Source organism: Procambarus clarkii, chromosome 11 (assembly GCF_040958095.1).
Source record: "Procambarus clarkii isolate CNS0578487 chromosome 11, FALCON_Pclarkii_2.0, whole genome shotgun sequence".
Taxonomy (NCBI): Eukaryota; Metazoa; Arthropoda; class Malacostraca; order Decapoda; family Cambaridae; genus Procambarus; species Procambarus clarkii.
The window spans coordinates 43,008,027-43,031,766 of record NC_091160.1 but is presented as its reverse complement, the minus strand read 5'-3'; the positions used below and the strand labels follow the sequence as shown (position 1 = coordinate 43,031,766).

At 47.3% G+C, this 23,740-nt stretch overlaps 2 protein-coding genes across 2 annotated transcripts in view; both read right to left on the bottom strand.

The window, feature by feature from the left end:
• Positions 1-2,008: 2,008 nt before the first annotated feature.
• LOC138363687 (uncharacterized) lies at positions 2,009-2,560 on the bottom strand. The gene has a single exon (XM_069323070.1). The coding sequence runs from the start codon at positions 2,558-2,560 to the stop codon at positions 2,009-2,011; it is 552 nt and encodes a 183-aa protein (XP_069179171.1).
• A 1,054-nt stretch (positions 2,561-3,614) lies between these two features.
• LOC123758446 (visual pigment-like receptor peropsin) overlaps positions 3,615-23,740 on the bottom strand; it is a 64,377-nt gene continuing 44,251 nt past the window's right edge. The window contains exons 5-10 of the mRNA XM_045742876.2: positions 22,021-22,186; positions 17,723-17,850; positions 13,329-13,425; positions 11,968-12,190; positions 10,931-11,062; positions 3,615-8,615 (exon numbers count right to left, since the gene is read on the bottom strand). Of these exons, the coding sequence (XP_045598832.2) occupies positions 8,466-8,615; positions 10,931-11,062; positions 11,968-12,190; positions 13,329-13,425; positions 17,723-17,850; positions 22,021-22,186 (896 nt within the window). The 3' untranslated portion in view covers positions 3,615-8,465. The remainder of the gene's footprint in view (positions 8,616-10,930; positions 11,063-11,967; positions 12,191-13,328; positions 13,426-17,722; positions 17,851-22,020; positions 22,187-23,740) is intronic.

Below are 23,740 nucleotides of genomic sequence, written 5' to 3'. Positions count from 1 at the left end.
TACAAGTGGCCCGGATAACCTGCCGTTGTTCCCTTTATATATGGCGGGAGTAGGGGGGGCGCTCGCCCGCTCTCTCCCCAACACCCCCCTCACCAACACCCGCACCTACACCCCCTCCAACACCCTCCAACACCCGCACGCCCACACAAAGGTGAACGCCCCACACCGCCCCTTCCAACGCTGCCGCCGGAGTCTGGGAGCCTCGTATCTCAACTTCCCTGGTAGATGAGTTGTAGAGACTCGTAGATGAGTTGTAGAGACTCGTAGATGAGTTGTAGAGACTCGTAGATGAGTTGTAGAGACTCGTAGATGAGTTATAGAGACTCGTAGATGAGTTGTAAAGACTCGTAGATGAGTTGTAGAGACTCGTAGATGAGTTGTAGAGACTCGTAGATGAGTTATAGAGACTCGTAGATGAGTTGTTTAGACTCGTAGATGAGTTGTTTAGACTCGTAGATGAGTTGTTTAGACTCGTAGATGAGTTGTTTAGACTCGTAGATGAGTTGTAGAGACTCGTAGATGAGTTGTAGAGACTCGTAGACGAGTTATAGAGACTCGTAGATGAGTTGTAGAGACTCGTAGATGAGTTGTAGAGACTCGTAGATGAGTTGTTGAGACTCGTAGATGAGTTATAGAGACTCGTAGATGAGTTATAGAGACTCGTAGATGAGTTGTAGAGACTCGTAGTTGAGTTATAGAGACTCGTAGATGAGTTGTAGAGACTCGTAGATGATTTATAGAGACTCGTAGATGAGTTGTAGAGACTCGTAGATGAGTTATAGAGACTCGTAGATGAGTTGTAGAGACTCGTAGATGAGTTGTAGAGACTCGTAGATGAGTTGTAGACTCGTAGATGAGTTGTAGAGACTCGTAGATGAGTTATAGAGACTCGTAGATGAGTTGTAGAGACTCGTAGATGAGTTGTAGAGACTCGTAGATGAGTTGTAGAGACTCGTAGATGAGTTATAGAGACTCGTAGATGAGTTGTAGAGACTCGTAGATGAGTTGTAGACTCGTAGATGAGTTGTAGAGACTCGTAGATGAGTTATAGAGACTCGTAGATGAGTTGTAGAGACTCGTAGATGAGTTGTTTAGACTCGTAGATGAGTTGTAGACTCGTAGATGAGTTGTAGACTCGTAGATGAGTTGTAGAGACTCGTAGATGAGTTATAGAGACTCGTAGATGAGTTGTAGAGACTCGTAGATGAGTTGTTTAGACTCGTAGATGAGTTGTAGAGACTCGTAGATGAGTTGTAGAGACTCGTAGATGAGTTATAGAGACTCGTAGATGAGTTGTAGAGACTCGTAGATGAGTTGTTTAGACTCGTAGATGAGTTGTAGAGACTCGTAGATGAGTTGTAGAGACTCGTAGATGAGTTATAGAGACTCGTAGATGAGTTATAGAGACTCGTAGATGAGTTGTAGAGACTCGTAGATGAGTTGTTTAGACTCGTAGATGAGTTGTTTAGACTCGTAGATGAGTTGTAGAGACTCGTAGATGAGTTGTAGAGACTCGTAGATGAGTTATAGAGACTCGTAGATGAGTTATAGAGACTCGTAGATGAGTTGTAGAGACTCGTAGATGAGTTGTTTAGACTCGTAGATGAGTTGTTTAGACTCGTAGATGAGTTGTTTAGACTCGTAGATGAGTTGTAGAGACTCGTAGATGAGTTATAGAGACTCGTAGATGAGTTATAGAGACTCGTAGATGAGTTGTAGAGACTCATAGATGAGTTGTAGAGACTCGTAGATGAGTTATAGAGACTCGTAGATGAGTTGTAGAGACTCATAGATGAGTTGTAGAGACTCGTAGATGAGTTATAGAGACTCGTAGATGAGTTGTAGAGACTCATAGATGAGTTGTAGAGACTCATAGATGAGTTGTAGAGACTCGTAGATGAGTTGTAGAGACTCGTAGATGAGTTATAGAGAGTTAAACAGACGTCTGTCATCAAGCTGTGTATTTTTTGTTATTCTTAATGGCATTTATTTTCACGTGTTGACTCACTTATGACCATTTAGGAGGTGAGTTTAAGGTAAACCCCGTCCATCTGTCTGTCTCTTGTTCTACTGTCCATCTGTCTGTCTCTTGTTCTCCTGTCCATCTGTCTGTCTCTTGTTCTCCTGTCCATCTGTCTGTCTCTTGTTCTACTGTCCATCTGTCTGTCTCTTGTTCTCCTGTCCATCTGTCTGTCTCTTGTTCTACTGTCCATCTGTCTGTCTCTTGTTCTACTGTCCATCTGTCTGTCTCTTGTTCTACTGTCCATCTGTCTGTCTCTTGTTCTACTGTCCATCTGTCTGTCTCTTGTTCTCCTGTCCATCTGTCTGTCTCTTGTTCTACTGTCCATCTGTCTGTCTCTTGTTCTCCTGTCCATCTGTCTGTCTCTTGTTCTACTGTCCATCTGTCTGTCTCTTGTTCTACTGTCCATCTGTCTGTCTCTTGTTCTACTGTCCATCTGTCTGTCTCTTGTTCTACTGTCCATCTGTCTGTCTCTTGTTCTACTGTCCATCTGTCTGTCTCTTGTTCTACTGTCCATCTGTCTCTTGTTCTACTGTCCATCTGTCTCTTGTTCTACTGTCCATCTGTCTCTTGTTCTACTGTCCATCTGTCTCTTGTTCTACTGTCCATCTGTCTCTTGTTCTACTGTCCATCTGTCTCACTGTCCATCTGTCCTCTTCCTTCTCGTGTTCATATATGTAATAATATGTAGATTGTCAGTGACATAACTCCTCTTTTCGTTGAACTCTTTTTAATGTTCACTAATAGGAAGGTTAGGTTACAGGCGTGTATGTAGGGGTGAAGGGAGGGGTGTGGGGTGTTGGTGGGGGTGTTGGGGGGGGGGTGTTGGTGGGGGTGTGGGGGTGTTGGGGGAGTCACTCATCTCGCTCCAAGTACAAGCAGGTTATGAATATGTAATATCACCCCCTTTGCTTCACGTTGTGCTGTGTTGTGGGTTCGACCCCACCGACGCATTCATAAACTTGTACTTGCTGTTCATTCAAAACGGGTATTTTCTCAAATATAAATTAATATAATAATATATTAGTATATTGTGCATATATAGGCATAGGTTAGGTTAGGTGTTTAGGTTCTGTTGGCGATTATTTGTAGTACGTGGGTGAAGCATTTACAGCGTTGTGGTTCGAACACCAGTCGTCAGTGAAGCACTTGTTCCGGAAGTGTTCGGACGTCATCAGTTGTGAGTCGTGTGTGAACTGTTTTGCATTCGTAAACAGCTGGGGGGTTGGCTGGTGGATTGAATGGTCTTTGTTGACGAGGACGGGCTGCACAACTGCCAACGTTTCAATAGTTCTCTATCATTCATATTCCCCGTTCGAATCCCAGCTTTGGAAATGCTTCACCCACGTATTACAAATAGATTCAGTTGGCAATTATGTGTAAACACCTAACAACCTGATTTAGGCCTAACTATACATCATATTCTAATATATAATCCTGAATTATATATATATGGGAAAATATCAATTTTGAATACACATTATGTTAAAAATAATGTACTATGGGGTCGGCCGCCGGATGGACGAACACCCACAGGCCAGGCGGTAATCTCAATAATCCGTCAAGGGTTAAACACAGAAATAAAACACAGAACAAGAGGATATAAAGATATATATTTGACTTTTTATATATACGAATAAGTCTCACACAACATCTTCAGGGACCATGATTCAACGAGCATTTACACCACTCCTTACGAAACATGTACATCTTTCCTCTATCATGGCGGCTTTGTTTACATATATTAAACAGGTTATGAGCCCCGAAGCACTATACGAGGTTGTTTACAACCTTATATTGGGATAATTTTAAGCTCGTAAGTCGCTTAATAAATGTAAACAAAGCCCCCCCACGATTGAGAAAAGATGTAAATGTTTCGTAAATGGACACGTAAATGCTTGACCAGTTTCAGCCCTGGCTTAACTGACCTACCCCCCCCCCCCCTCACATAATTCATTACATAAAATAACAGAAGGGTTAAACATATAATTAGTACAATAATCATGTTTATATATGTGCAACAATGCTAGATAAATATATACGAGCGGTGCGTGAATGTATATATATAAAACCCTGTGTATTCCAAGACTATATGTCGTATAGCTATAGTTCTACGGGGTATACTTATATATATTCTAGACGGCTGGTGAGTAATGAGTGAGTACAGCCGTGAATGTCCTTACTCATCAATAATATCCTTACTTATCATCAATGTCCTTACTCATCAACTATGTCCTTACTCATCAATAATATTCTTACTCATCAACAATGTCCTTACTCATCAACTATGTCCTTACTCATCAATAATATTCTTACTCATCAACAATGTCCTTACTCGTCAATAATGTCCTTACTCATCATCAATGTCCTTACTCATCAATAATATCCTTACTCATCAATAATATCCTTACTCATCAACAATGTCCTTACTCATCAATAATATCCTTACTCATCAATTATGTCCTTACTCATCAACAATGTCCTTACTCATCATCAATGTCCTTACTCATCAATAATATCCTTACTCATCAATAATATCCTTACTCATCAACAATGTCCTTACTCATCAATAATATCCTTACTCATCAACAATGTCCTTACTCATCATCAATGTCCTTACTCATCAACAATGTCCTTACTCATCAACAATGTCCTTACTCATCAATTATGTCCTTACTCATCAACAATGTCCTTACTCATCAATTATGTCCTTACTCATCAACAATGTCCTTACTCATCATCAATGTCCTTACTCATCATCAATGTCCTTACTCATCAATAATATCCTTACTCATCAATAATATCCTTACTCATCAACAATGTCCTTACTCATCAATAATATCCTTACTCATCAATAATATCCTTACTCATCAACAATGTCCTTACTCATCAATAATATCCTTACTCATCAACAATGTCCTTACTCATCAATTATGTCCTTACTCATCAACAATGTCCTTACTCATCAACAATGTCCTTACTCATCAATAATATCCTTACTTATCATCAATGTCCTTACTCATCAATTATGTCCTTACTCATCAACAATGTCCTTACTCATCATCAATGTCCTTACTCATCAATAATATCCTTACTCATCAATAATATCCTTACTCATCAACAATGTCCTTACTCATCAATAATATCCTTACTCATCAACAATGTCCTTACTCATCATTAATGTCCTTACTCATCAACAATGTCCTTACTCATCAACAATGTCCTTACTCATCAACAATGTCCTTACTCATCAATAATATCCTTACTCATCAACAATGTCCTTACTCATCAATAATATCCTTACTCATCAACAATTACCTTACTCATCAACAATGACCTTACTCATCAACAATGACCTTACTCACCAACAATGACCTTACTCACCAACAATGACCTTACTCATCAACAATGACCTTACTCACCAACAATGTCCTTACTCACCAACAATGACATTACTCACCAACAATGACCTTACTCACCAACAATGACCTTACTCATCAACAATGACCTTACTCACCAACAATGACCTTACTCACCAACAATGTCCTTACTCACCAACAATGACCTTACTCATCAACAATGACCTTACTCACCAACAATGACCTTACTCACCAACAATGTCCTTACTCATCAACAATGACCTTACTCATCAACAATGACCTTACTCACCAACAATGTCCTTACTCATCAACAATGTCCTTACTCACCAACAATGACCTTACTCACAACAATGTCCTTACTCACCAACAATGACCTTACTCACCAACAATGTCCTTACTCACCAACAATGACCTTACTCACCAACAATGACCTTACTCATCAACAATGACCTTACTCACCAACAATGTCCTTACTCACCAACAATGACCTTACTCACCAACAATGACCTTACTCACCAACAATGACCTTACTCATCAACAATGACCTTACTCACAACAATGTCCTTACTCATCAACAATGACCTTACTCACCAACAATGTCCTTACTCACCAACAATGACCTTACTCATCAACAATGACCTTACTCACCAACAATGTCCTTACTCACCAACAATGACCTTACTCACCAACAATGACCTTACTCATCAACAATGACCTTACTCACCAACAATGACCTTACTCACCATCAATGTCCTTACTCATCAACGATGACCTTACTCACCAACAATGACCTTACTCACCAACAATGTCCTTACTCATCAACAATGACCTTACTCATCAACAATGACCTTACTCACCAACAATGACCTTACTCACCAACAATGTCCTTACTCATCAACGATGACCTTACTCACCAACAATGACCTTACTCATCAACAATGACCTTACTCATCAACAAAGACCTTAGTCACCAACAATGACCTTACTCATCAACAATGACCTTACTCACCAACAATGTCCTTACTCATCAACAATGACCTTACTCACCAACAATGTCCTTACTCATCAACAATGACCTTACTCACCAACAATGACCTTACTCACCATCAATGTCCTTACTCATCAACGATGACCTTACTCATCAACAATGACCTTACTCACCAACAATGACCTTACTCATCAACAATGACCTTACTCACCAACAATGACCTTACTCACCAACAATGTCCTTACTCACCAACAATGACCTTACTCACCAACAATGACCTTACTCACCAACAATGACCTTACTCACCAACAATGACCTTACTCACCAACAATGTCCTTACTCACCAACAATGACCTTACTCACCAACAATGACCTTACTCACCAACAATGACCTTACTCATCAACAATGACCTTACTCACCAACAATGACCTTACTCACCAACAATGACCTTACTCACCAACAATGACCTTACTCACCAACAATGACCTTACTCACCAACAATGACCTTACTCACCAACAATGACCTTACTCACCAACAATGACCTTACTCACCAACAATGACCTTACTCACCAACAATGACCTTACTCACCAACAAGCTATAGCATAACACAACAAACTACAGAACTTGATACAGCAGCTCACTGTAACTACAGCTTAACTACAACGTAACTACAGTACATCAGAACATAATACAATGTTAAGTCTCGCTACTCAAGACGTTAAGAGGTGATGCTGTATTCTGAATGGGGATAATACAGTTAATACAGCGGCTTGAATACAGGCAATGGAGGAAAATGATACATTCTGTATTTTGAAAACACAGCTTCGGTACATAACTTCATCCTGTTCTTAACATGACTCTAACTTAACAAATTCCTAATACTAATAACATCATTAAATACATAAGAGTCTAGGGTGCGGCTATATATGAACTAATATATTATAACATCAACACAGGGGAATAACAATACCATGATATATATATATATCTGCGGGGAATATAAATGTTGTAAAAGTTCCGTGCATGGCCAAACTTGGTGGACAACCAGAAGTTGGTGCCCATGACACAAGACGGTCAGTCTCTGAGTGCCAAATGTCTGCTGGCGACTCTCACGCCATCTACCGTCTCTGCCCAAATTCTATATCTTTCGTTTTTATAAAGGATTTGACTTTGATTTCCTTATATTTAAGCTATATAAAAATGTGTTTATATTTTGCATCACCTGTAGCTATCTGCCGTGATGTTTGTGGTTGCACCTGACCTCGTACAGGTCATTATCCTACAGGTACAGGTCAGTATCCTATAGGTACGGGTCATTATTCTACAGGTACCTCAAGCTCTCTATCCTACAGATACAGCTAGGTCTTAATATGCAACCTGCTCTCGCACAAGACAGCACATATAAGACTTATTGCTTATAGTCATTATTTCGTTTATAAATAAGTACATATGTGACATTCCAAGCCATATTTTTTTCAAGGCACTAACTTTTCCTCTCAGTTTTATTAAACAATAGAGATTTTATACAAAATTTGACAATATCCTGAGTTACTTTACAATTTATTTAAATATTTTAGTTTTGTTTTATTATTTTTATAAAACTGTAATATCAATATAGGTATAGGTTAAGTACTAATTGTAATATCTTAACATGCTAAGAAGGTTAGGTTAGGTTGTGGTTTTCTATCCAGCTTTTCAAGGTAAACTCAAATATTCACAATAAATTAGTATGTCTCATATGCACTTATTCATAAGCAAGATACTGACTATAAGCAAGTGCGAGAACGGGTTGCAACACTACAGATACAGGTCCCTATTCTACTGGAACAGCAAGATTTGTATCCTACACGAAGAGCTAAGTCCTTATCCTACAGGTAGAGGTCCCTATCCTACAGGTAGAGGTCCTATCCTACAGGTAGAGGTCCCTATCCTACAGGTAGAGGTCTCTATCCTGGAGGTACAAGTTTCTCTCGGGTATCCCCATAGAGTCATGGCGGAGGTGCAGACGGCCTGTGGCAGCCGCGGCCGTCAGTTCACCCATCTCCCAGCAGGCGCGTGAGAGGCGGCCATAGTGTCACTTGTCCTCCACTATGCTCTTGGTCTCCGGCATCTCCAGCAGCTCTACTGGAGGCTCGCGGCAGCAGCAGGTCAGGATGGCCACCATCCCTTTCCTCAGGCGCGGGTGCGAGTAGAAGTAGATTATGGGGTTGAGGACGGGGCCCGCCTGTGGGAGGGTAGATGTAGATTTTAGGGTGAGGATTCATAAATACAGGTTCCATAGGATTGTAAAAACCTATGGAACCGCCTACCCGTCAGGTAATACTTTGCTATTGCTATGATCCCAGGTAGCTGAAAAACGAGTCTACCTTGAGAGTTATTCTGCAAGACCTGACCTAAATAAGAAGTCAAAGAAATATAGTCATGGACATACATACGTAAAATAATTGGTTAGATTTGATAAATAGTTTAAAAGTATGGGCAGTGATTAGGAATAGAAATGAAGGACTTGATATGAGATGTTGAGAGTTTGTGAGGAAGGTAGGAGGCTCAAGGCAGGGGTCTTGATCTCACTCGAGTAGCTGATGTTGTGGGAGCAAGATGTACTGTCTGTGAGCTCCTGGTAACAGAGGAAGAATCTCATGTTACGTGCTCCGCCAAGAGGAGAATTAGTCAGGCGTTCTTGTGTGAAGCCTGGAGACGACTTCGTGCTCAAGTCAGGAAGGATAAAAGCCCTGTAGAGAAGTTTAAATGGCACTTTTGTAGGCTGAGAAGTGCGCCAACGTCTGACGCTGGGGCAGGGCGCGCCCTTGTACAACTAACTCTGTGGTAAGCACAATTTTAACCAGTTTATAGTGATTGCCTGCAGTTGGTCGTGTGCCCAGCGACCGTAGCGAATGTTTATTGATATGTTAGGCATGTTTTGATGAGGCAGAAGGCCAAAATAAGAGAGTAAAGATGGAGGAACGTCCTGGAGGGCGGAGCGACATCCACCCACTCCGACCGCTGGTGGGCGACTGAGTGAGAGGGCCGCCTGGGAAGCGGAGGGCTCCCAGGAAGGGCAGAAAATGGACCAGCCCAAACGTGGGGGAGTCACCTCACAGCATGTAGGAAGCAGAGGGATGTCAAGTGAAACATTTATTGTGTGTGATTCATTTCAGTTATGTGTTTATAGAGGAATATTTTTATTGGCATATGGATGGGTTGCAGGTTTGCCTGGGGAAGAGGGAGAAGTTGATGAGACTCCACGGTTGTGGAAGGTACTGAGCTCTGTGGAAGAGCAGCCATACAGTGAGGAGCAGGACCTCAAGCTGTGAGAAGAGGAGCAGTGGAGTGAAGTTTCACATGCTTCTGTGATACCAGTGGTGAAGCACCATTGTTGCTCAAGGAAGACTTCATGGTGTAGCAGCCAGGAGAGCTGTGGAGGACCCTGGTAGAAAAGTTCTATGAAAACCTGTCAGTTCTATGTCAGGGTAGTGAACTTCCAGATGTGGAAAGGAAGTACTTATTGATTACTTGTAGGGAGTTGGTAGAGTGTTTGGTTGTCATTAGCGTGCAAGACGCAGTGAAAGGTGGGTAAAAGAAAGAATATTCTCTTGTTGATAAGTGCAATATTGTCTTATGAGACTTGACCTACTTGGTGAGGTTGGTGGTATAAGTGATGTGTCAGGAGTTAGGCTACCACTTGATAAGCAGATGATAGAGTCCTGATGGTATTGGAGTGCAACCTGACTACAATAGTATATAGCGTTGGAGTCATATTATTATACGTGTATATGTATTGTGCATGTGCCTTGTCCAGTAAATGTATTCAAATTTGCTGGTGTTTGCCTTTGTCCCAGTGAGGCTTCCCAGAAAGTAGAAAAGAGAGAGAGAGAGAGAGAGAACCGTCTCTCTTTACAGTCTCCGTGGTGTAGTGGTAAGACACTCGCCTGGCGTTCCGCGAGCGCTATGTCATGGGTTCGTATCCTGGCCGGGGAGGATTTACTTGGCGCAATTCCTTAACTGTAGCCTCTGTTTAACGCAACAGTAAAATGTGTACTTGGATGAAAAAACGATTCTTCGCGGCAGGGGATCGTATTCCAGGGACCATAGGATTAAGGACTTGCCCGAAACGCTACGCGTACTAGTGGCTGTACAAGAATGTAACAACTCTTGTATATATCTCAAAAAAAAAACCCACAGCTGTGGACAGGGTAGAACAGAATAACAATAAGAGAAAGGGGACTGAGGAGGTCATACCAAATAAGGAGAGAGTGGGGAGTCACGGCAGCTCGAGTGGGTGTGTGCACGTGATAACGAGGCTAGTATTGGAGCCGCATCCCCTAAACGTTGAGCCCCTCTCCAAGTGCCAGAAGCACCCAGGGTGATCTCCTGGTCAAACTAAGCACTATGGAATTTTGGGTTGGTTGTCCGAAAGGAAGGACGGATAACCGAGAGACAACATCATAATACTATCTATCGACATGTTAGGCAATACTTGGCTATCTATCGACATGTCAGACAATACCAGCCATGAGGGGGAGGGGAGTGTAGACCTACCTTAGCCATGAGGGGCGGGAGGAGAGTGAGGAACACCGGTACAGTGTAGGGGTGACGGAAGACGGTCCACACACACACGACAGCGTAGCCGGACCAGCAGCACAGGAACGTGGCCACCAGCACCACGCCCATCTGTGAGGGGACAACCACAGTGCTTGTTAGTACGACTCCCTCAGGAACGCCTCTGGGTTCCTGAGCCCAGTAAGCTTAGGAACCTGTACACCAGTTGATTGAGTGTTGAGAGACGGGACCAAAGAGCCAGAGCTCAACCCCCACAAGCACAGCTAGGTGAGTACATAATAGAGGAAAAATAGATTGGTTAGGAAGGCGGGGTCCAAGAGCTAACAGCTCGATTCTGTAGGCACAAATAGTAAATACAAATAGTAAATACACATACACACACACACACACGTTATTGTGTGTGGTTATTCAGAGTTGTGAAGGTTTCAGTGACTACATAACAGGTACCATAGCAATTGGAGGACAAAGTCTTTAATTAGTCTTTAATAGCACAAGTGGTTCAAGAAGTGGACCACAAGAGTAACAAAAATTGACACATGTGGTGCGCCCGTTACATAGCCAAAACCTGTACATCATTCAACAATCATGTCGGCTTTGTTTACAATTATTTAAGCATTCACTACGAGGTTGCTTAGAACAATAACAACCTTGGATTGTGATCTTTCCAACCTCGTAAACATTTAAAAAAGTGTAAACAAAGCCGCCATGTTTAAGAAAGGTGTACAACCTTCGCAAGATGATGGAGAAAGGCATGATTACAAAGATGTTCACCCTAGTGACAATGTTTTCGTTAGCCCGCATGATTACAAAAGATGCTCACCCTAGTGACATTGTTTACATTGGCCCACATGATTACAAAAGATGCTCACCCTAGTGACAATGTTTTCATTGGCCCACACGATTACAAAAGATGCTCACCCTAGTGACATTGTTTACATTAACCCGCATGATTACAAAAGATGCTCACCCTAGTGACATTGTTTACATTGGCCCGCGTGATTACAAAAGCTGCTCACCCTCGTGACATTGTTTTCATTGGCCCACTCGTAGGCGTAGATGGCGTGGCCGTTGTCCCTGGCGTGGCGGAGGAAGCGGGCCGCCTGGTAGTAGCAGCTGCACATGAGGATGAGAGGCACCACATACACCAGCACCAGCAGCGTCATGATGTACCACTTGTACCCCGCGTCGTTGTCCTGCCAGTTGATGGTGCATGTTGTTCCTGACGGCTCGTACCCGTAGCTGGTGCACCGGGTACGTCCGGGTGCGTACAGGTACGTTCAGGTACGTACAGGTACGTCCGAGTACGTCCAGGAACGTCCAGGTACGTCCAGGCACGTCCAGGAACGTACAGATACGTCCAGGTACGTACAGATACGTCCAGGAACGTCCAGGTACGTCCAGGTACGGAGAGAGCGCACGGCAGGAGGCCCGACAGCCCAGCAGGAAGGAAGAGGTCCGGCCAGGAATAAATAGAGACAAATATGTTGATATTTTCCAGTCGTATTAACACTAATGATGTTTTTGAATAGTTAATAACATAAGAATTAAGAAAACTATATCAGGCTTATTGGGCTTATACGAGGCCTAGTGTTTTATACTAGCTGGTGTAATATGTGGTTTATATATATAGTTTTTAAACCGTTTATGTGTTTATATATTTGTAAACGTGTCACCTCTTGCCCTACTACAATATTTTTATATACAAATACATATAAAACACCGCGGTGATTGTGTGTGTTTGTTCACATCTGCCGCTGGTAGTTTGTCCAGGTATACAAGCCGGGCATCTCTGCTTTATCTGTTATAATTACCGTGTTTACCTGACTTTGTTGCTTGAACAACCATTGCGCTCACGCATACACACATACACACATACACACACACACACACACGCACGCACGCACGCACGCACGCACACACAAACACACACACGCACGAATGCACGCACGCACGCACACACACGCACGCACGCACTCATGCACGCACACACACGCACACACACGCACACACACACACACACGCACGCACTCATGCACGCACACACACGCACACACACACACACACACACACACACACACACACACACACACACACACACACACACACACACACACACACACACACACACACAGGGGCCTCGCGGCTGCGTGAACAGCGTTCGGAGGTAGTAGTCCTAAGGACCTGGATTCGATTCCCGGCAGAGGCGGAAACAAATAACCAGAATGTCTTTCACCCTGACGCCTCTATTCACCTAGCAGTAAATATCTACCTGGGGAGTCATTGACTGCTTCCTGGGGGGATATATATATGTGTGTGTGTTAAAAGACAAAGGAAAACAAATGGTTAGAAAGGCGGGGTCCAAGAGCTAGAGACTGACCTGGCCCAGCCGAGGAGGGGACAGACGGCCCAGAAGAGCGACCACAGCCAGATGAAGGCGACCATCTGGTAGTATCGACCATACGCCATCTTCCCTCCTGTTGGACATCATCAATACCTTTAATATCAAGATCATGTCTCCCCCCAGTTTTAAATGTCAGTCTTTGTTTGATCCATTGACAAGCTGTGGCAGTTTTAACCGGTGATTCAATTAATGTTAACCGGTTTCAAAGAAAAAGTTACTCTGTGTGATGCAGTGACTATTGTTGTGAGTCGAGCCGCTTGCGCCCACATGCTGTGGCGGGTGGGTGTGTTCCCCTTCAATACCTTACTGCACGCGCGTGCATGGGTACAGGGTTAGACCCGGACACCACCGGTTATACCCATCTGAGACGTGTGTGTGTGTGTGTGTACTCACCTAGTTGTACTCACCTAGTTGTGTCTGCAGGATCGAGCATTGACTCTTGGATCCCGCCTTTCGAGCATCGGTTGTTTACAGCAATGACTCCTGTCCCATTTCCCTATCATACTTAGTTTTAAAATTATGAATAGTATTTGCTTCCACAACCTGTTCCTGAAGTGCATTCCATTTTCCCACTACTCTCACGCTAAAAGAAAACTTCCTAACATCTCTGTGACTCATCTGAGTTTCAAGCTTCCATCCATGTCCCCTCGTTCTGTTACTATTCCGTGTGAACATTTCGTCTATGTCCACTCTGTCAATCCCTCTGAGTATTTTATACGTTCCTATCATGTCCCTCCTCTCCCTTCTTCTTTCTAGTGTCGTAAGGCACAGTTCCCTCAGGCGCTCCTCATACCCCATCCCTCGTAGCTCTGGGACGAGTCTCGTTGCAAACCTCTGAACCTTTTCCAGTTTCATTATATGCTTCTTCAGATGGGGACTCCATGATGAGGCGGCATACTCTAAGACTGGCCTCACGTAGGCAGTGTAAAGCGCCCTAAATGCCTCCTTACTTAGGTTTGTGAATGATGTTCTAACTTTTGCCAGTGTAGAGTACACTGCTGTCGTTATCCTATTTATATGTGCCTCAGGAGATAGATTAGGTGTTACGTCCACCCCCAGGTCTCTTTCACGCGTCGTTACAGGTAGGCTGTTCCCCTTCATTGTGTACTGTCCCTTTGGTCTCCTATCTCCTAGTCCCATTTCCATAACTTTACATTTGCTCGTGTTGAATTCCAGTTGCCATTTCTCTGACCATCTCTTCAACCTGTTCAGGTCCTCTTGGAGGATCCTGCAATCCTCATCTGTCACAACTCTTCTCATCAACTTTGCGTCATCCGCAAACATCGACATGTAGGACTCTACGCCTGTAAACATGTCGTTAACATATACAAGAAATAGAATTGGTCCCAGCACCGATCCTTGTGGTACTCCACTTGTTACTGTTCGCCAGTCCGACTTCTCGCCCCTTACCGTAACTCTTTGGCTCCTTCCTGTTAGGTAGTTCCTTATCCATGCTAGGACCTTTCCCCCCACCCCCGCCTGCCTCTCGAGCTTGAACAGCAGTCTCATGTGCGGTACTGTATCAAAGGCTTTTTGGCAGTCCAGAAATATGCAGTCTGCCCAACCATCTCTGTCCTGTCTTATCCTCGTTATTTTATCATAGAATTCCAGAAGGTTTGTTAGGCACGATTTCCCTGTCCAGAACCCATGTTGATGTTTGTTCACAAACCTAATGTTCTCCAGGTGTGCAACCAGTCTTAGCCTAATTATTCTTTCCAGTATTTTACAAGGGATGCTTGTCAGTGATACAGGTCTATAGTTAAGTGCCTCCTCCCTATCACCTTTCTTGAAGATCGGCACGACATTTGCCTTCTTCCAGCAACTGGGCAATTCTTCCGACATAAGTGACTCATTAAAGATCATTGCCAGAGGCACGCTGAGGGCCTGCGCTGCTTCTTTTAGTATCCACGGTGATACTTTGTCTGGTCCAACCGCTTTAGTTGCATCCAGTGTTGTCAACTGTTTCATTACCTCCTCTGCTGTCACCTCCATATCTGATAGTCTGTCACCTCTATATCTGATGGGTGTGTGTGTGTGTGTGTGTGTATGTGTGTGTGTGTGCGTGCGTATGTGTGTGTATTTACACAAAACCACATGTTTGAGGGCGTGTAAAACACCTCCCAACGAGCCCTAAACACGTGCCCTTGTTCACTAAGGTAGACAATGGCGTGATCTTGGACACGCCGCTGGCCTCCTGTCCCCGTCGAGGCCACTAGAAATGCTGGTCCTCAGGTAAACTCAGGTTAATATAACTTGTTGGATGAGCAGTTTACTAAACACTGTGAGAGCTGTACACCAATAGGTACACTGTCCCAACACTTGAATTGGTCGTAGGTAGTGAACAGGTCGTAAGTCTTGAACAGGTCGTAGGTAGTGAACAGGTCGTAAGTCTTGAACAGGTCGTAGGTAGTGAACAGGTCGTAAGTCTTGAACAGGTCGTAGGTAGTGAACAGATCGTAAGTCTTGAACAGGTCGTAGGTAGTGAACAGGTCGTAAGTCTTGAACAGGTCGTAGGTAGTGAACAGATCGTAAGTCTTGAATAGGTCGTAGGTAGTGAACAGGTCGTAAGTCTTGAACAGGTCGTAGGTAGTGAACAGATCGTAAGTTTTGAACAGGTCGTAGGTAGTGAACAGGACGTAAGTCTTGAACAGGTCGTAGGTAGTGAACAGGTCGTAAGTCTTGAATAGGTCGTAGGTAGTGAACAGGACGTAAGTCTTGAACAGGTCGTAGGTAGTGAACAGGTCGTAAGTCTTGAACAGGTCGTAAGTCGAGAACTTACCCCAGGTGTATTCTGCAGCATGTATAGGAGAGGGAGAGATAAGATACATTAATATACATGAATTATACATCATACATCATTATACACATATACATACACCGAGGAGCTGTGAGAGGCACCAATTGTTACTTAAAAAACAATTGCCCAGTCCTCAACCTGGCTTCTGATTGGCTATAAGTCAATCAGGTGTGTCAATAAGTTACAGCAGGTGACACACACAGCAGGTGACACACACAGCAAGTGACACACACAGCAGGTGACACACACAGCAGGTGACACACACAGCAGGTGACACACACAGCAGGTGACACACACAGCAGGTGACACACACAGCAGGCGACACACACAGCAGGCGACACACACAGCAGGTGACACACACACCAGGTGACACACACAGCAGGTGACACAGCAGGTGACACACACAGCAAGTGACACACACAGCAGGTGACACACACAGCAGATGACACACACAGCAAGTGACACACACAGCAGGTGACACACACAGCAAGTGACACACACAGCAAGTGACACACACAGCAGGTGACACACACAGCAGGTGACACACACAGCAGGTGACACACACACAGCAGGTGACACACACACCAGATGACACACACACCAGGTGACACACACAGCAGGTGACACACACAGCAGGTGACACACACAGCAGGTGACACACACACCAGGTGACACACACAGCAGGTGACACACACAGCAGGTGACACACACAGCAGGTGATACACACAGCAGATGACACACACAGCAGGTGACACACACAGCAAGTGACACACACAGCAGGTGACACACACAGCAGGTGACACACACACAGCAGGTGACACACACAGCAGGTGACACACACAGCAGGTGACACACACACAGCAGGTGACACACACAGCAAGTGACACACACACAGCAGGTGACACACACAGCAAGTGACACACACAGCAGGTGACACACACAGCAGGTGACACACACAGCAGGTGACACACACAGCAAGTGACACACACAGCAGGTGACACACACACAGCAGGTGACACACACAGCAAGTGACACACACACAGCAGGTGACACACACAGCAAGTGACACACACACAGCAGGTGACACACACAGCAGGTGACACACACAGCAGGTGACACACACACATCAGGTGACACACAGCAGGTGACACACATACACACCAGGTGACACACATACACACCAGGTGACACACACACACAGCAGGTGACACACACAGCAAGTGACACACAGCAGGTGACACACACACACCAGGTGACACACACACAGCAGGTGACACACACAGCAGGTGACACACACAGCAGGTGACACACACAGCAAGTGACACACACACAGCAGGTGACACACACAGCAGGTGACACACACAGCAGGTGACACACACAGCAGGTGACACACACAGCAAGTGACACACACACAGCAGGTGACACACACAGCAAGTGACACACACACAGCAGGTGACACACACAGCAAGTGACACACACAGCAGGTGACACACACAGCAAGTGACACACACACAGCAGGTGACACACACAGCAGGTGACACACAGGAGGGTGGGGGGAGGAGCGGGTACTCACGCAGGTCGTTGCGACAGGTTATGAGGTAGCGGTCGAGGGCGATCATGAGGTGGTTGTTGAGGTTGGCGTTGCCCATGAGGAAGCCCGTGAAGGCGTAGTACTGGCACCCCATGTCCCCGTACAGCCACCTGCAGCATGGCCACCACTGTTGGGTCACTCTTGGGGAGGCTTGGGGAGGGTTGGGGAGGCTTGGGGAGGCTTGGTGACGGTTGGGGAGGGTTGGGGAGGCTTGGGGAGGGTTGGTGACGGTTGGGGAGGGTTGGGGAGGGTTGAGGAGGGTTGAGGAGGGTTGGGGAGGGATGGGGAGGGATGGGAGGCTTGGGGAGTGTTGGTGACGGTTGGGGAGGGTTGGGGAGGGATGGGAGGCTTGGGGAGGCTTGGTGACGGTTGGGGAGGCTTGGGGAGGCTTGGTGACGGTTGGGGAGGCTTGGGGAGGCTTGGTGACGGTTGGGGAGGCTTGGGGAGGGTTGATGAGGGTTGGGGAGGGATGGGAGGCTTGGGGAGGCTTGGTGACGGTTGGGGAGGCTTGGGGAGTGTTGGTGACGGTTGGGGAGGCTTGGTGACGGTTGGGGAGGCTTGGGGAGGCTTGGTGACGGTTGGGGAGGCTTGGTGACGGTTGGGGAGGCTTGGTGACGGTTGGGGAGGGTTGGGGAGGCTTGGTGACGGTTGGGGAGGCTTGGGGAGGCTTGGTGACGGTTGGGGAGGCTTGGTGACGGTTGGGGAGGCTTGGTGACGGTTGGGGAGGCTTGGTGACGGTTGGGGAGGCTTGGGGAGGCTTGGTGACGGTTGGGGAGGGTTGGGGAGGCTTGGTGACGGTTGGGGAGGGTTGGGGAGGCTTTGTGACGGTTGGGGAGGCTTGGGGAGGCTTGGGGAGGCTTGGTGACGGTTGGGGAGGCTTGGGGAGGCTTGGTGACGGTTGGGGAGGGTTGGGGAGGCTTGGTGACGGTTGGGGAGGCTTGGTGACGGTTGGGGAGGCTTGGTGACGGTTGGGGAGGGTTGGGGAGGCTTGGTGACGGTTGGGGAGGCTTGGTGACGGTTGGGGAGGGTTGGGGAGGCTTGGTGACGGTTGGGGAGGGTTGAGGAGGGTTGGGGAGGGATGGGGAGGGATGGGAGGCTTGGAGAGGCTTGGTGACGGTTGGGGAGGCTTGGTGACGGTTGGGGAGGCTTGGGGAGGCTTGGTGACGGTTGGGGAGGGTTGGGGAGGCTTGGGGAAGCTTGGTGACGGTTGGGGAGGGTTGGGGAGGCTTGGTGACGGTTGGGGAGGCTTGGTGACGGTTGGGGAGGCTTGGTGACGGTTGGGGAGGCTTGGGGAGGCTTGGGGAGGGTTGGTGACGGTTGGGGAGGGTTGGGGAGGGTTGAGGAGGGTTGAGGAGGGTTGGGGAGGGATGGGGAGGCTTGTTGAGGGTTTGTGAGGGTTGGTGAGTGTTGGGGAGGGTTGGGGAGGCTTGGGGAGGGTTGGTGACGGTTGGGGAGGGTTGGGGAGTGTTGGGGAGGGTTGGTGAGGCTTGGGGAGGGTTGGTGACGGTTGGGGAGGGTTGGGGAGTGTTGGTGAGGCTTGGGGAGGGTTGGTGACGGTTGGGGAGGGTTGGTGAGGCTTGGGGAGGGTTGGTGACGGTTGGGGAGGGTTGGGGAGTGTTGGGGAGGGTTGAGGAGGGTTGGGGAGGGTTGGGGAGGGATGGGAGGCTTGGGGAGTGTTGGTGAGGGTTTGTGAGGGTCGGTGAGTGTTGGGGAGGGTTGGGGAGGCTTGGGGAGGGTTGGTGACGGTTGGGGAGGGTTGGGGAGTGTTGGGGAGGGTTGGTGAGGCTTGGGGAGGGTTGGTGACGGTTGGGGAGGGTTGGTGAGGCTTGGGGAGGGTTTGTGACGGTTGGGGAGGGTTGGGGAGTGTTGGGGAGGGTTGAGGAGGGTTGGGGAGGGATGGGAGGCTTGGGGAGTGTTGGTGAGGCTTGGTGAGGGTTTGTGAGGGTTGGTGAGTGTTGGGGAGGGTTGGTGAGGCTTGGGGAGTGTTGGGGAGGCTTGGGGAGTGTTGGGGAGGCTTGGGGAGTGTTGGGGAGGGTTCGGCAGGCTTGGGTCAGGCTTCTGGATGGTTGGGGAGGCTTGGGGAGGGTTGACAAGGCTTGGGGAGTGTTGGTGAGGCTTGGGGAGGGTTGGGCAGGCTTGGGGAGTGTTGGGGACGGTTGGGGAGTGTTGGGGAGGCTGGGTGAGGCTTGGGGAGTGTTGAGGAGGGTTGGGGAGTGTTGGTGAGGCTTGGGGAGTGTTGGGGAGAGTTGGGGAGGGTTGGGGAGGCTTGGTGAGGCTTGGGGAGGGTTGGTGAGACTTGGGGAGTGTTGGGGAGGCTTGGGGAGTGTTAGGGAGTGTTGGGAAGTGTTGGGGAGGGTTAGGGAGTGTTGGGGAGTGTTGGGGAGACTTGGGGAGTGTTGGGGAGACTTGGGGAGTGATGGGGAGGGTTAGGGAGTGTTGGGGAGGATTGGTGAGGGATGGGGAGTGTTGGGGAGTGTTGGGGAGGGTTAGGGAGTGTTGGGGAGTGTTGGGGAGGGTTGGGGAGTGTTGGAGAGTGTTGGGGAGGGTTGGGGAGTGTTGGGGAGTGTTGGGGAGTGTTGGAGAGTGTTGGGGAGGGTTGGGGAGGGTTGGGGAGTGTTGGAGAGTGTTGGGGAGGGTTGGGGAGGGTTGGGGAGTGTTGGGGAGACATACATTATATTGCAAGAAGCATGTGTAAGATGGTGGTGGAGATGGTGCCGTAGAGACCTGTACACACTTACAGTGCTGGGGGACCCCGCCTGCTGACTTATGAGGTCCCTAAGAGGTCCCTAAGAGGTCCCTAGGAAGTCCTTCCCCAGTCACCTAACTAGAGAAGAGCCCCTTACAACATTATCTACAGTCTCCGTGGTAAGACACTCGCCTGGCGTTCCGCGAGCGCTATGTCATGGGTTCGTATCCTGGCCGGGGAGGATTTACTGGGCGCAATTCCTTAACTGTAGCCTCTGTTTAACGCAACAGTAAAATGTGTACTTGGATGAAAAAACGATTCTTCGCGGCGGGGGATCGTATTCCAGGGACCATAGGATTAAAGACTTGCCCGAAACGCTACGCGTACTAATGGCTCTACAAGAATGTAACAACTCTTGTATATATCTCAAAAAAAAAAAAAAAAAAAAAAAAAAATTATCTTAACATATTCCATTTGTGGACAAAGTTTGTCAACAGAATAACCTCCTGGAGGTTAAAATTTGGACACCTCAGATACCTTTATCTCTCTTTTTTTTCTCTCTCTGTCTCTCTCTCTCTCTGTCTGTCTGTCTGTCACGGCGTGTTGTGTCCTGGTGATAAAGATCTCACCAACAGGAGCACACATTACAGTCTCTCTCTCTCTCTCTCTGTCTGTCTGTCTGTCTGTCACGGCGTGTTGTGTCCTGGTGATAAAGATCTCACCAACAGGAGCACACATTACAGTCTCTCTCTCTCTCTCTCTGTCTGTCTGTCTCTCTGTCACGGCGTGTTGTGTCCTGGTGATAAAGATCTCACCAACAGGAGCACACATTACAGTCTCTCTCTCTCTCTCTCTGTCTGTCTGTCTCTCTGTCACGGCGTGTTGTGTCCTGGTGATAAAGATCTCACCAACAGGAGCACACATTACAGTCTCTCTCTCTCTCTCTCTGTCTGTCTGTCACGGCGTGTTGTGTCCTGGTGATAAAGATCTCACCAACAGGAGCAGACATTACAGTCTCTCTCTCTCTCTGTCTGTCTGTCTGTCACGGCGTGTTGTGTCCTGGTGATAAAGATCTCACCAACAGGAGCACACATTACAGTCTCTCTCTCTCTCTCTCTGTCTGTCTGTCACGGCGTGTTGTGTCCTGGTGATAAAGATCTCACCAACAGGAGCACACATTACAGTCTCTCTCTCTCTCTCTCTGTCTGTCTGTCACGGCGTGTTGTGTCCTGGTGATAAAGATCTCACCAACAGGAGCACACATTACAGTCAGCTCAATCCTGACTAATTTGTATCAATACCTGAGCACAAGTGAGCACCCAACAATGGTCAATTATCACCATTGTCGAACCTTTTGTGCCGGGACAATAGCTGGAGTTTTGGGAATATTGAATGTGCACCCCCCTCCCCTCCCGTCCCCTCACCAGGGAGCAGGTAGTGAAACATGTCGTGTGATGACCGTAGAGTTTAGATACACAAGTGTTTTATCCCTGCCCGCCTTACCCATTGTCCCTAAATTACAACTATTCCCTCGCACCACCCTACCCTACTGTAGAGACTGTGTACAGCATTACCTTAATAAGGGAGGTCTTACCTTCCAGCGAGGGAGGAGAGGCCGCTGAAGGGGAAGCCGGCGAAGAGGCACATGCCCAGGTCAGTGAGGCAGAGGTTCAGCAAGAGCAGGTTGGACGGGGTCATCAGGCCCGGGAACTTTATAAACATGGCCACCACCAGGGCGTTGTCCAGCGTCCCCACCACCCCTGGGGGGACGGTGGTGGTCAGTACCGGCACCCCAGAGTATCACGGTAGGTGGGTAGCGGCACCCTTCATACGTGGGGTAGGGCACCCTTCATACATGGGGTAGACAGGGGCACCCTTCATACATGGGGTAGACAGGGGCACCCTTCATACATGGGGTAGACTGGGGCACCCTTCATACATGGGGTAGACAGGGGCACCCTTCATACATGGGGTAGACAGGGGCACCCTTCATACATGGGGTAGGGGCACCCTTCATACATGGGGTAGACAGGGGCACCCTTCATACATGGGGTAGACAGGGGCACCCTTCATACATGGGGTAGGGGCACCCTTCATACGTGGGGTAGACAGGGGCACCCTTCATACATGGGGTAGACAGGGGCACCCTTTATACGTGGGGTAGGGCACCCTTCATACATGGGGTAGACAGGGGCACCCTTCATACATGGGGTAGACAGGGGCACCCTTCATACATGGGGTAGGGCACCCTTCATACGTGGGGTAGACAGGGGCACCCTTCATACATGGGGTAGACAGGGGCACCCTTCATACGTGGGGTAGGGCACCCTTCATACATGGGGTAGACAGGGGCACCCTTCATACATGGGGTAGACAGGGGCACCCTTCATACATGGGGTAGGGCACCCTTCATACGTGGGGTAGACAGGGGCACCCTTCATACATGGGGTAGACAGGGGCACCCTTCATACATGGGGTAGAGGGGGTAGGGCACCCTTCATACATGGTGTAGAGGGGTAGGGCACCCTTCATACATGGGGTAGACAGGGGCACCCTTCATACATGGGGTAGGGGCACCCTTCATACATGGGGTAGGGCGGTACGGGCACCCTTGATACAAGGGGTAGAGGGGTAGGGGCACCCTTGATACACGGGGTAGATGAGTAGAGCACCCTTGACAGTAGGGGTAGATGAGGCAGGAATGATGTGTAGGGAACTACCAACATATCACACCGACAGGACTAAAATTATTGAGTACGTTTTCGTTCACCTAATGCCTCTGTTTACCCAGCAGTAAACAGGTACCCGGGAGTTAGTCAACTGTTGTGGGTTGCATCCTGGGGAGGGTCAGTAGTTCCACCTTCGGGGGGGGGGGGACCTAGATATATATACACAGGCTATATACAATATACACCAAATAGAAATACATATAAAATTATATAATACAATATACACCAAATCAAATCACTTTAATATATACAAAATTAATCTATAGTCTGCTCACCAATTGGACTTAAGATGGGTGTCCAGGCAGGGTAGAGAGGTTTAGGCCCGTGTCTAACACCTGATGCTTCTGCTCACCTGGCAGAATGTAGATTCGTGGGAAACAGATAGCTCTTGTACTCACCTAGTTGTGCTTGCGGGGGTTGATTTATGTCTCTTTGGTCCCGCCTCTCAACCGTCAATCAACTGGTGTACAGGTTCCTGAGCCTATTGGGCTCTATCATATCTACATTTGAAACTGTGTATGGAGTCAGCCTCCACCACATCACTGCCTAATGCATTCACTACTCTGACACTGAAAAAAATTCTAA